Below are 13,089 nucleotides of genomic sequence, written 5' to 3' on the forward strand. Positions count from 1 at the left end.
ATTTTGTTTTTATTTGTTTTGATTGTGGAGCGAAACCAGTAGAGAATTAGTTATTTACCACTTGTGTATGTTTGTAGGTACACTGGGTACGTCCAGTAAACCTTGAGCAACAAGATGAGAAGCATGAGGCATTTTGAAGTGTTTTGTGGATACGCGACAGCTATGGCGGTATTCCAGGAAAATCCCTACCTGAGGGCCAACGTGTGAATGTGTGTTCCTAAGATTCGTGGGATCTTAAGATTGTGATGTGATTGAATGATTATTTTGTGAGTGAATGTATGTATGCATGCAAATGATTTGATATATGATAAGATTTGTTTTGAAAAGCTATTAGAAGCTTATTTTGAAAATATTACGCATTGCATGTGCATGCTAGAATTGATAACTGCTTAGGACAAATGAGGTGGAGTATCGAGTCGAGTGTCTTCTCGACCCCAATTGTGCATTAAAAAGCATCCTAAAATGATAATTGCCTAGGACAGCTACGAGCCAATCACGAATCGAGACTACTCTCCGGGATTTGGCTATGTTTTTAAAGATGTGAATGATGTGTTTGATAAGATGTGAGTTTTTATGAATGTGAATGTTGTGATTCGTTGCATATGCATTGCCGCGTGCAATGATGCAAATGAATGAATTGGAGGACAGTTGTACCCGTACTGTATGACGGCTAGCTAAGAATGTAATGATTTGTGTGGCCCTCGTGTGGAGGCAATTGAAGGTGTGGGTGCACTCGTGAAGTGTACCAACCTCATGAGCTAGCCAGACATTTTGTGAATGTGCAATTATAATGATAATAATGAAAAAATAAGAGATGAGAGGCCAGTGGGATGTGGCTATGTGTTTGGGAGTTGTCCCGCCTTCGCCGCTGGTCTCGCCTGTTCGGAGCGCAGACGGTGCAAGGCCCCAGGGTACTGTTGTGTGATGTGCTTGGAGCGTTGGGCTCCCGCCTTCCCAACCTGGGTGTCCTAGGGAAGGCTGAGTATCTCTCCTTGAAATTCACACACTCATGGATGAGTGCTCTACCACTGCAGCAAGAATGGAGCCATACAGTTATGGGCCACCACGGGGGTTGTGCCTCGGCTGTAGGCCGCCCGCGGTGTGCATGTGCCTGTGTTTGCACACACAGGAACTGTCAATTCACTGAAGCTAATGAAAATAAAAGTATGTGAATGAAATGTATGTGAGTGATGTGCATGTGAATCGAAATTGTGTTATCTTGGCCATTGAGTGGTCTTTACATGTCGTGGTCTATGTGATGGGCCTTTTAGGCAAATGATGTGACTATGCCCTGACACGACATGATGATAATTTGTTTTTATGATTGTGATTATCTCATATTTGAGTCCTACCTAAGAGGGTTTGGGATTTTTCTGACTTGTTGTCATACTGCGAAGGCTAAGCCTTCAGTTGTTTCTTTTTCTCAGGTTTTGGCGGACCCAGGGCAGCAGGTTCATCAGATGGCTTCACTCACATCCTACTGGGAAGGTTTTGGGTCCCTTGTAGTGCCGCGCGTCTTATTTTGATTTTATTGATGTCTTGTTTTTGTTAGACATCAATTATGTGGTTTGGAGCATTTTGTCATACATAAATGTGATTTTGTATGAACTGAAATTGTCATATAAATGAAAGTTGCCCCATTGTTTCGAATGACATAGCAACCTCTTTTTTTTTTGAACTGTTGTGTAGTCGCACCTCAATGCTTTATGTTTAGAAAAAAAAATTTGTTTGAGGGTCAAAAAGTTGGGGTATGACATGATCAGTGAGGTTCTTACTCTGGTCAACGAGAGTATCTTCCAAACCCCCGCCTTCTTCTCAGCTTCCGCCTGCTGCACGGTGTCTGGTTGTTGTCCACTGCCTGGGCTGCCAGCGCTTGCAAACACTGTCCGTCTAAGTTGCATCGCCCGATCTCTCTCTGGTATTATTCTCTGTCACAGTTGTTGGTTGTCCGTTGCTAGGCTGCTGTGTGTCTCTGGCATATTCTCCTCGCTCATTGACTATTAAGTTACTGCTTCGCGATGGCAGAATCAGCCTCTTCAACTGTTAATACTGACCGGGCAGAGGTTGGGGCCCCTAGAACTGAAAATATACCTGTTCACGTTACCACCATTCGTCTCACTAGGAAAATTATCTTCAATGGTCTGTTGCTATCACTATGGGGATCGCTAGTCGGGGCCGAATTGCCTATGTCAATGGGAAGAATGGTGAACCACCTGAGACTAGCCCGGCATGGGATACATGGTTTCTTGAAGACAATCAAGTAAAGACTTGGATTGTTAACTTTGTTTCTTCTGATATTCAACCTCTTATTCTTCGCAAGAGGACTACAAGAGACATGTGGTACATCTTAGAACAAATGTATGGCCAAAAGAAGAAGGTTGTTTGTGTGTATCAGTTAATGAAGGATGTCTATGCCCTACGACAAGGGGAACTTTCCGTGGCTGATTTTTATGCGATGTTGAAATCAAAGTGGGAGGAGCTCGACTACTACTCTGATGATGCTTGGAGTTGTCCACAGGACCAACTGCGTCATTGGACCAAAGAATGGGAGAACAGGGTGTTTGTATTCTTAGAAGGGCTCAACGATGATTTCAAAGGCATAAGGAATCACATTCTTAATTCTGATGAACTGTGTAGTATTGAAGATGTCTACTCTCGTGTTGAAGCTAAAGAGCAAAGACGTCGTGTTTTTACAGGGATGAAAGAGGCCCATATCTCATACACTGAGAGGTTTGCCCTTGTTGGCCGAGCTCCTATGGGGGCTACCCGACCTCCTTGGAAATGCGCTCACTATAAGAAAACCGGCCATACCATGGAGTTTTGTTGGGATTTGCACCCTCAAAAGAAGAATAGTCGTGGGAGGACTCCTAGTGGAAAGAAGCCTATTTCTGATGTCACTAACCCTAATGAAGGAAAAACTCCTATCTCTGCTGAACATATTCGTGAGCTTCGTGCATTCCTAAGTCAGATTGAGACCAGTTAGACTGAGGCCTCTGATCATGTGAAAGTTAATCGCACCCTTGCTATGTCTGGAGAAAAAGGTATGGGAGAGTGGATTGTGGACAATTGTGGACTAATCAGGAATTGCCTACAAGGGCTATAATGCAGAAGATATGAAAATTACAAGGTCATATACCTGCATAACCATCTGTAGAAGATGCATGCATGTGATTGCACTTGAAAGCCAGCCACTGTTTGCACAAATGTCGATCATAGCTTGGATAATCCGTATGCTTTGATCCAAAACTGATTTCATGTCTGTAACGTAGTCCGAGATTGGCAACTCTAACTGTGAAAAGTGAGACTGCATACAAAAGAAGAACAGGAATGAAAAAATGAGACAATTGTACATCTTCTAAGTAAAACTTAAAAGATAAATAGGCAGTATCACATCAGTCATCATTCCACAAAACAACATCTTAACCTGGAAAAGCAGATTTGCTTTGACATGTGGATCATCAAGGCATTGCTCATCCACAAGATATCGAACTTTTTCTGTTAATGTTTTGTTAATATTCTCCTGGAAATAAACCATCACAAGTCAACAGAGAAAGTCGAATACCTACATAAACAAATCAAACAACATGTTCTATGTCTCACACATTTCACACAGATTCTGATTGTCTATAGTTAAAATCAGCACGTTCCATCTCTGACATATTTCAGACAGATTGTGATTGTCTGTAGTTAAAGTTTTACATTTTTCCCTTCCATTCAAGCACCTTCCATTTTAAAAATTTTAAACCAAAAAAAAAAAAAACATTTTGTTTTTTTTAGTTCTTCAAGATTCTGCTGACATCCAAGAAGCCTTCCCATAATAATTGCTAACAAAAACTTCTCGAAGCATAACAAAATAGCAATGACAATGAAAGCAGTAACAAATAAAACTGAAAGAGAACAACGTGGTGCAAATGAGCAGCAACTTTACAGTGACAAAAGCTACCTCATTGTGCCTCACTGGGAGCTCATCATATTCTGTTGCACCAGAAAGAATGTGCAAGAAAACCTAGAAAGTGACAATACAAATGGAAAGGTTCAACTTTCAAAATTCAAGTATGAATCTTGTAAATCTGATGATATGTTATAAAACACACTTCAAGAGAAGTATCTGGTCCAATGTTTGATCCAAACATCGACACTGTCATGTAACTAAGATAATATTGAGAAGCTACGGTTCCCAACATTAAAGGTTCAACATTGTTCTCATTAATCTTTATGCATCCACTATCTTCCAAATCCTCCAATGTATTCTGCACCAACCTATACATCAAAGGAAAAAATTAAAATGAAAATGAAAAAAAGAAAAGATAAATTTTTGAGACTACAGGATCATACCTTGATAAATAAGAATTCACAGTTCTGGTATCAGCGTCCTCCAATCCATAATAAGCAGGATTCACCACCTATAAGAGCAAAAAAAAAAAAAAAAAAAACCTTCTGAACCAGATTCTCTGCGATGAGATCTTCCTGAAGCATGTAACCTGACAGTTGAAATTAGATTATTGGCCTGCGTGGTGCTTTTGTACAGTGCACAGTAAAAAGACTTAATATGTTCCTGACAAGGTTGGTTGTGTTCTGCACAGCCTGTTGCCTTCTCAAACAATGTGCCATTCTTGTTCAGGGAATGCACATATGTTTGTGAGATTCTCTAGAAGCTATCACTGCAGAAAACGAGAGCAGAGGAAGAGAACAGAGCTTAAAGAAAACTGCATGTCTCAGCAGCCCTAGACGTGGTTCATTCAATTAGTAAAAAGTGGGTTAATACCCTAAGACTAAGTTTTCACAAGAATACCCTTAAGTAAAACATTATTACAGCATACAACATAACTTATTAGAACCAGATCTGTAAAGGATTCAGATCCAATAACCTACAAACCATCACGTCTTAACATTCCCCCTCAAGTTGTGCACGGTCTTGAACCATGGACAAATTGCCTTTAAGAACCCAAAACCTGTCCTTTGTGAGACCTTTAGTAAGCAAATCAGCAATTTGATCATTTGAGTAGAAAAAACGAGGCTCAATTTCTTTATCTTCAATCTTTTGCCTAGTAAAATGTTGGTCAATCTCAATATGTTTGGTTTCGCTGTGTCGTGTAAGTGTTAAGACGTGTTTATATTCAGTTTTAGGTTTAAGAGGGTATTTTTGTAATAATATTTCCTTTAGATGGTTCTCTTGTATCTTCTCACTCTCCTCTAGTCTATATAAAGAGGAGTTAGGGCAGATTTCGATGTTAATCAAAATATAATCATTTCTAAACTTTATCATGGTATCAGAGCGCCAGCCGCCTCCTCCTCAGCGCGTCGTCGCTGATTGAGCGGCGCCACCCGCCGCCTGACCGGCACCGCTACCATCTCCGCCCGCCACTGCCATCTCCGCCTGCCGCTGCCATCTCCGCCCGTCGCTGCCATTCCGCCCGTCGCTGCCATCTCGCCTGCCGCTGTCTGCACTTGTCTCCCGCCGCTGCTCCCGCAGCGTCGTCTGCGCTCGTCTCGCAGAGTCGCCCGCCGCTACCGTGTCCTTCTTTGTTTTTTCTCTTCACTGCTGCTCCACCGCTGCTCTGCACGCTGATCTTCTTCTCAGCGTCTTCGCTGTCGTCTCTGGTATCTCTCTCTTCGTTCTTCTTCGTCGGCGTGTGTCTGATCAGCGTTGTCAGCTCTGTTGTTGCCTCTTCCAGCCGATCAGACTTATGGATTACTTCGTGCGTTTGACTGCATATTGCTTGATGATCAGCATGTTGTCTTTACATATGTGATTGTATTTTTTTTTGCCTGCACTTCCTATTCCGTGGCTCGGTTTCCTCCTTTGTGTTGAAAGATGTCTGAAATTAACAGTGGAGTTAATACCTCTTCCTTTGTATCGTCGGGAGAGATGAAGAGTTCCCCATTTTCCAGCATTATCACCAAAATGGATGGGGGTAATTACGAGATGTGGGCCATGCAAGTAAAAAGAACCTTGATCGCTCATGAGAAGGAACATCTCATATTGGAGCCCGAGCCCGTACAGAAGGTAGGAAAATATACTACTTGGTTTAAAGATAATTCGTTGGTTATGGTATGGATTGTTGGTACTCTTTCTCAAGACATTGCAAATGAAGTCTTGCATAAGGAAAGTGCAAAGGATATGTGGGATTCCCTTGCAGCCACCTATTCACAAGCAAGGAATGAAACAAGAATTATGCAGCTTCATCATGATATTCATCAGATGCGACAAGATGGTCGACCTCTTCATACTTATTATTCTAGTCTCAAGTCCATGTTTGAGAGACTAAATAGCTACTTCCCTGCATGTAAGTGTGAACAACAAAAGGCATATAGAGATATGCTTATGGTAGGGGTATTTCTCTCTGGATTAGACTCTGTTTATGAATCAGCAAAGAATCAGATGCTTACTAGTCCCTCGATTCCCCCTATTGATGAGGCTTATAGTAGGCTAAGCAGAATTCCAATCCCTGCATCGACTGTTCTTGATACCACTTCTGCTATGCTTGCTACTCGTGGCAGAGGTGGGTCCCTCTTTGCCAGAGGACGAGGATGCCGTGGTCGTGGCAATTCGACTTCGCGCCCAGTATGTCAGTTTTGTCATCGCATTGGTCACATTGTGGATAAGTGTTGGCAGAAACATGGTCGTCCAGCTGTTGCAAATCAGACTGTATTTACTGATTCTCCAGAGCCGCCTAAGACTCAGCATACTGTCTCTTCTAGTGAGTTACGTGTAGATGATATTATCTCTGAGTTGAGAAACTTGATTGGAGATAGAACTCAACCAGCTCCTGATCCGACCACCTCTACTATCACTACTGCTGCCAGTGCGTCTTCATCTGGTATGTATTCTGACTATACTCCTGCTACTGACACTACAGATTGGCTCATTGATTCGGGTGCATCGACACATCTCTGTGGAGACAAGGCACAGTTTACTTCTTATGTCCCTACTCCACCTGGTCGCTCGGTTATTCTAGCAGATGGAAAATATTCTCCAGTTGTTGGACGTGGAGAGGTCCAACTTACTTCATCATTGCCGTTGCAACATGTTCTTCATGCACCAGAATTCCCACATAGTCTACTGTCTATCAGTCAGATTACCAGAGATTTAAACTGTCGTGCGATATTTGACTCCTCTTCTCTTGTGTTTCAGGATATACTGACGGGCAGGGTGATTGGCAGTGGCCGTGAACAGGGAGGTCTTTACAGGCTAGTGCATCCCTTTCCCTTTGCTGGGTCTACCTCCTCAGGGTCATCCTCATCCTCGGCTTATACTTGGCATTTACGTTTTGGACATCTACCGTTTCAGAAACTGCTGCATGTTCTTCCTCAGCTGTCTCCTAGGTCTTCTTTTCAATGTGAGTCTTGTCAGTTGGGCAAACACCATCGGTCATCCTTTCCTCCGCGGCCCAGTAGAAGTAGCCATTCTGTATTTGAGTTACTTCATTTTGATGTTTGGGGCCCGAGTCGTACACCTGATCTTCAAGGTCATCGGTATTATCTTGTTGCTGTCGATGACCACAGTCGTGTTAGTTGGGTTTTTCTTATGAAGAATAAATCTGAAGTGGGTCATGTAATAAAAAATTTTATCAATGAAATTCTGACTCAGTTTGATACTTGTGTCAAAATTGTGCGCTCTGACAATGCTCTTGAGTTCTGTGCTTCCTCTTTAAAACAATTTTTCAGGGATAAGGGTATCATCCACCAAACTTCTTGTGCCTATACCTCCCAACAAAATGGGGTTGCTGAAAGGAAACACCGTCATATTCTTGATGTTGCCAGAACCATTATCATACATAGCCATGTTCCCCATTCTTACTAGGGAGATGCTGTTCTCACAGCATGCTATCTTATTAATCGTATGCCGTCATCTGTGTTGGGAGACCTTATTCCTATCTCTGTCCTTTTTCCTGACAGAGACTTGTTTTCTGTTCCACCTCGTGTTTTTGGATGTGTTGCCTTTGTTCAGTTGCTTTGTCCTGGGCGAGATAAGTTGTCTCCTCGGGCCATCAAAACGATCTTTGTTGGTTATTCCCGCACTCAAAAGGGATATCGATGTTATGATCCTTCTACTCGTCGGTATTATGTGAGTGCTGATGTTACATTCTTTGAGTCAACCTCTTTCTTCTCCCCAAATGGAACTCAATTAAGGGCGCCTGAATTGAATGATGAAGTCCATCTTCCTCTACCTCTCATGAGTTGTCCAAAACCAGTTGATTCACGTTTTGGGGCTGTCTATCAACGTCGTACTAAACCTGTTGCGCCTGCTCACTGCGCACCTATGCCTTCACCCAGCACGCCCAAGGTAATTCCTGACACAAACCCTGCTGACAATTCTTTATGTAATGATGACATAGGAGAATATCACGAGCATGTTCATGCTCCTAATGAACTTGATATGCCCATTGCTCAAAGGAAAGGCAAACGCAGTTGCACTTTGCATCCTATCTCTGGTCATTTATCCATGGATAGACTCACTCCTATGTACCGACAGTTTGTCAAGGGGCTGTCGGCTATTGCTCTTCCACAGACTCCCATGGATGCTCTCTCTGATCCAAAATGGGCCGCAGCTATGCAAGAAGAGATGGATGCTCTTCAGTCTAGAGGTACCTGGACACTTGTTACTCCTTCAGCTGATGCAGCCATTGTTGGTTGCAGATGGGTCTTTACTATCAAATACAGAGCGGATGGCAACATTGACAGATATAAGGCTCGTCTGGTTGCTAAAGGCTATACCCAAACTTATGGGGTTGATAATTATGATACCTTCTCTCCTGTGGCACGACATGCTTCTTTACGGATTCTCCTTGCTGTGGCTGTCAGCAAGAATTGGTCCCTATCACAGCTTGATGTCAAAAATGTCTTTCTCTATGGTGACTTACATGAAGAAGTGTATATGCAGCAACCACCAGGGTTTGTTGCTGAGGGGGAGTGTCAGAAAGTGTGCAGATTGCGAAAGGCGATTTATGGTCTGAAACAGAGTCCTCGAGCTTGGTTTCAGAAATTGTCAGAGAATATTGAGAATGAGGGCTTCAGACGTTCTTCGGCAGATCATTCCCTCTTTGTCAAGAAGACTTCTACAGGTACAGTGATAGTTCTTGTTTATGTTGATGATATCATTGTTACAGGGGATGATGATCAGGGGATTTCCAACATCAAGGATGTCCTTGGACAACACTTTGTCACCAAGGACCTTGGTGAACTACGTTATTTCCTCGGTATTGAGTTTGCCAGAAATCGAAAGGGCCTTATCATGTGCCAGAGGAAATACGTTACTGATGTTTTGCAAGAGACAGGGATGCTGGGGTGTCGACCTGCATCCACGCCTATGGATATCAATACCCGCTTGTATGATGATGATACTGAAGATGTTGATGCGAGACAGTATAGAGGGATTGTTGGCAAGCTCCTATACATCACTGTTACTCGACCTGACATTGCCTATGTTGTTAGCAGAGTAAGTCAATTTATGGATAAGCCCAGGAAAGTTCATTGGGATGCTGCTATGATGATTCTTAGGTATCTAAAGAATTCACCAGGAACGGGACTTCTTTCGGAATGGTACCTCACTCACCATATCTGTGTATGTTGATGCCGACTATGCGGGATGCCCCTCGGACAGAAAATCCACCACTGGATTTTGTGTGTTTATTGGATCCAACTTGGTTACATGGAAGAGTAAGAAACAAACAGTGGTTGCCAGATCAAGTGCAGAATCTGAGTACAGAGCTATGGCTCAGGCTACTGCTGAAGTTATGTGGGTTAGATCCCTGATGTTGGATCTTACTGTCGAAGTGCCTCTTCCTATGCAATTGTTATGTGATAACAAAGCTGCACTGTTTATTGCTAATAATCCGGCTTTTCATGAAAGAACCAAGCATGTTGAAGTAGATTGTCACTATACCAGAGACATGATTCAAAAGGGGTTTGTAAGTACCTCACACATTTCAACTACAGGGCAAACGGCTGATATCTTTACTAAGGCTCTTGCAAGGGGACCATTCCAAAGCTGCTGTTCCAAGTTGAGCCTATTTGACATATACGCTCCAACTTGAGGGGGAGTGTGAAGACGTGTTTATATTCAGTTTTAGGTTTAAGAGGGTACTTTTGTAATAATATTTCCTTTAGATGGTTCTCTTGTATCTTCTCACTCTCCTCTAGTCTATATAAAGAGGAGTTAGGGAAGATTTCGATGTTAATCAAAATATAATCATTTCTAAACTTTATCAGTAAGATTAAGAGAAATTTGAATAGCACTTTCATTATCACACAACAATGAACAACTTTCCACTAGTTCATGCAATTCTTACAATAAATGTCTAATCCAAGCCACTTCTGCAGTAGCAGCTGCCATGGCATGTACTTTGCCTCTGCACTTGATCTAGCAACTACCTTTTGTTTTCTACTATAAGAAACAAAATTAGGTCCAAGAAAGACACAATAACCTGATACTGATCTCTGATCATCTGGACCAACAGTCCAATCTGCATCAGTGTAAACTAATAAATCATGACAAGGGTGCACAGTCCAACACGGGGGTTGTCTCGCGATTGTAGGTCGCTTGTGGTGTGCACGCTCCTGTGTTTGCATCCACAGGAACTATCAATGCACTTAATCGAATGTAAATGAAATGAATGTGAATGAAGTGAATATGCTTAAATTGAATATGATGTGCGGATTGTAGCTATTGAGAGGTCCCTACATATTGTGGATTACGTGAAGGACTACCATGACAAGATATGTGACTGCATGCGCTTATCATGTTTTCATAGTGATATGTTTTGTTATATGTTAGACTCCATATTTGAGTCTTTACTTTAGAGGTTTAGGGAATTATCTGGTTTGTTGTCATACTGCGAAGGCTAAGCCTTTCGTTGTTTACCTTTTTCAAGTTTTGGCAAACCCGTGGCAACAGGTTGATTAGATGGCTTCGCTCACATTCTATTGGGGAGATTTTGGGTCTATAGTCGTGTTGGCGCGTCATATTTTGGTCTCATTGATGTCTAGTTTCTGTTATGCACAGTGTGACAAAAAACGTTTTTTTTTCCAAAAAAACACGAAAAAATGTGATAAATTAAATTGTCGTTTAAAACTTATAAAAAGAAGTGTTTTTTATGATAATATGACAATTGTCAATTCTTGCTGATTGGAAACAAAGCATGTTACAAGGAACAAGGAAGAATGAGGGAAAACCATGTGGTGATTGAAAGCACGATTGAATAACAAATCTATGAGGGATAGATGGCATCAGCAGATGGTAGTTAGATATGATGACAACAAAGGTTTGAACTAATGTCAGAAACAAATTGTTAAGGCAGACCAATATGAACTCATGTTGGGAAACAACATTGACTTTAGATTGACATAAGATATCTGATGGGAGAGCAATTGTGAATTGGCAATCAGACCTGAAAACACTTTAACCAGCAGGAATCAAGATCAAAGAATAAGACATAGGAATTATATGTAACGCGAGGCGTTTGGGCAGAGCGGGTCGGGTCAGGGTCCAGACCCGGACCCTAGCCCCACGCGAGGGAGCCCGACGCCGTCTCTCCTCCCTCGTTTTCTCTTCTCCTTCGTTTTCCTCTTACCGTCTCCTCCTTACCCACGACCGGAACTCAGGGAAGAAGACGACGGCGGCGGCGGCGAGGGCGACGGCGACGACGGCGGCACTTGAGATGAACCCTGTCGTCCCCTGCCTCTTCCTCTCTTCTCTCTTCTTCTTCCCGTTTTCTTTTCCCTCCTCCCTCTCCCACTGTCTCTCGTCTCCCCTCTTCACCCAACGCCTCTCTCTGGCCGTCTCCCTCTTTTCTCTCGTGCCCTCTTCTCCACACAATCCCTCTCCTCACTCTCCACCGTCTCTCTCTTCTCTCCCGTCCTCTCCCCTCACTGCCTTCTTTTCCCCTTTTGACCGAACCCTCTCCCCTATCAGTCCCCCTCCGTTTTTCTCTCTTTCTCCCTCTATTCGACCTCCCTCTCTGTCCACGCTTCACGCTCTCTCCCCATTTTCTGTTTGCTTTCTATTTTCTCCAATCAAGCACTCTCTCTCACTGATTTTCACTATTCTATCACTGTTGGATCTGATTTCAGCTTGGGGATTTGTCCTCCCCCTCGTAACAGCAATTAGAGAAGGCCTTGGTAGTGGCGGCATTGGAGGATTTTAGCCGTTTGGGGACCACTTGGACGCGTGAGGTGGCTGCCGGGAGGATTACAGCAGTTTAGACCTTCAATCAGGGGTGAGCAAGGCGAAATTGAACCTATTTTTATGATATATTTTTCTTGGGAACGCGTATAATTATTGTTTGAGCATGCTAGAGCTTAGAATTGATTATTTGGAGCACATGTTAGTGATTTCGTTTTTGGGGGAAAGCTTGCAATTATGTTGGAAAGCGAAGATTCATATTTTGGATGATTATTTAAGCTTGATGGATTAATTTTCGAAGCATTAGGGGAAACATGGTAGGATTTGTGAGGTTGTGGGGAAGATTTAGGACCGTTTTAGTGAGCTTGTAGCACGCGTTTTTGTGAACGGGTGCATCTTGGAGTTAAATAGGGATAACGTACATAAGTTGGATGTATCTTTGGGGTTGACGCCTTGATTTAAGAAAAAGAGAGTTTTGAGAAAGGCGTTAGTGATAGACGGATTGAGGGCTTTGAGTTTTGGCATCTATTGGCACGGCTAGAAGTTGGGAAGTGACCTATTGGAGAACTTGTGGGTCGACACTACCCGTCGACACCCTCTTGAGGCGATGACACGTGCCTCAATGATTTTGTTTTGTTTTTGTTTAAATTGTTGAGGTATGTAGTAGGAATCTTATCTTGTGTTTGTGTTTGCAGGTACACCGGGTACGTCCCGTCGACCTTGAGCTACCGGATTCGAAGCTCGAGGCATTTTGAAGATTCTTGTGAACGCGCCTCAGGTATGGCGACATTCCAGGCAAATCCCTGCCTGGGCAAGTGAATGAATGCGTGTTCCTAGGATCATGAGATCCTAGGATTTGTGATGTGAATTGATTGAGTGTTCCGTGATGTGTGTATGCATGTACATAAATTGATATATGATATGAATTGTTTTGATAATGTTACGCATTTGCATGTTCATGCTAG

The 13,089-nt window shown here is 42.7% G+C and overlaps 1 protein-coding gene across 3 annotated transcripts in view; it reads right to left on the bottom strand.

The window, feature by feature from the left end:
- LOC116257364 (DExH-box ATP-dependent RNA helicase DExH14) overlaps positions 1–13,089 on the bottom strand; it is a 122,353-nt gene that overhangs the window by 35,605 nt on the left and 73,659 nt on the right. For all 3 annotated transcript variants that reach the window (XR_004173362.2, XM_031634010.2, XM_031634007.2), the window contains exons 41-45: positions 4,336–4,403; positions 4,095–4,260; positions 3,944–4,006; positions 3,425–3,520; positions 3,137–3,304 (exon numbers count right to left, since the gene is read on the bottom strand). Coding sequence is in view for 2 of the 3 variants with exons in the window: in XM_031634010.2 (XP_031489870.1) it covers positions 3,137–3,304; positions 3,425–3,520; positions 3,944–4,006; positions 4,095–4,260; positions 4,336–4,403 (561 nt within the window). In the remaining variant the exon portion in view is untranslated. The remainder of the gene's footprint in view (positions 1–3,136; positions 3,305–3,424; positions 3,521–3,943; positions 4,007–4,094; positions 4,261–4,335; positions 4,404–13,089) is intronic.

Source organism: Nymphaea colorata, chromosome 7 (genome assembly GCF_008831285.2).
Source record: "Nymphaea colorata isolate Beijing-Zhang1983 chromosome 7, ASM883128v2, whole genome shotgun sequence".
Lineage (NCBI taxonomy): Eukaryota > Viridiplantae > Streptophyta > Magnoliopsida > Nymphaeales > Nymphaeaceae > Nymphaea > Nymphaea colorata.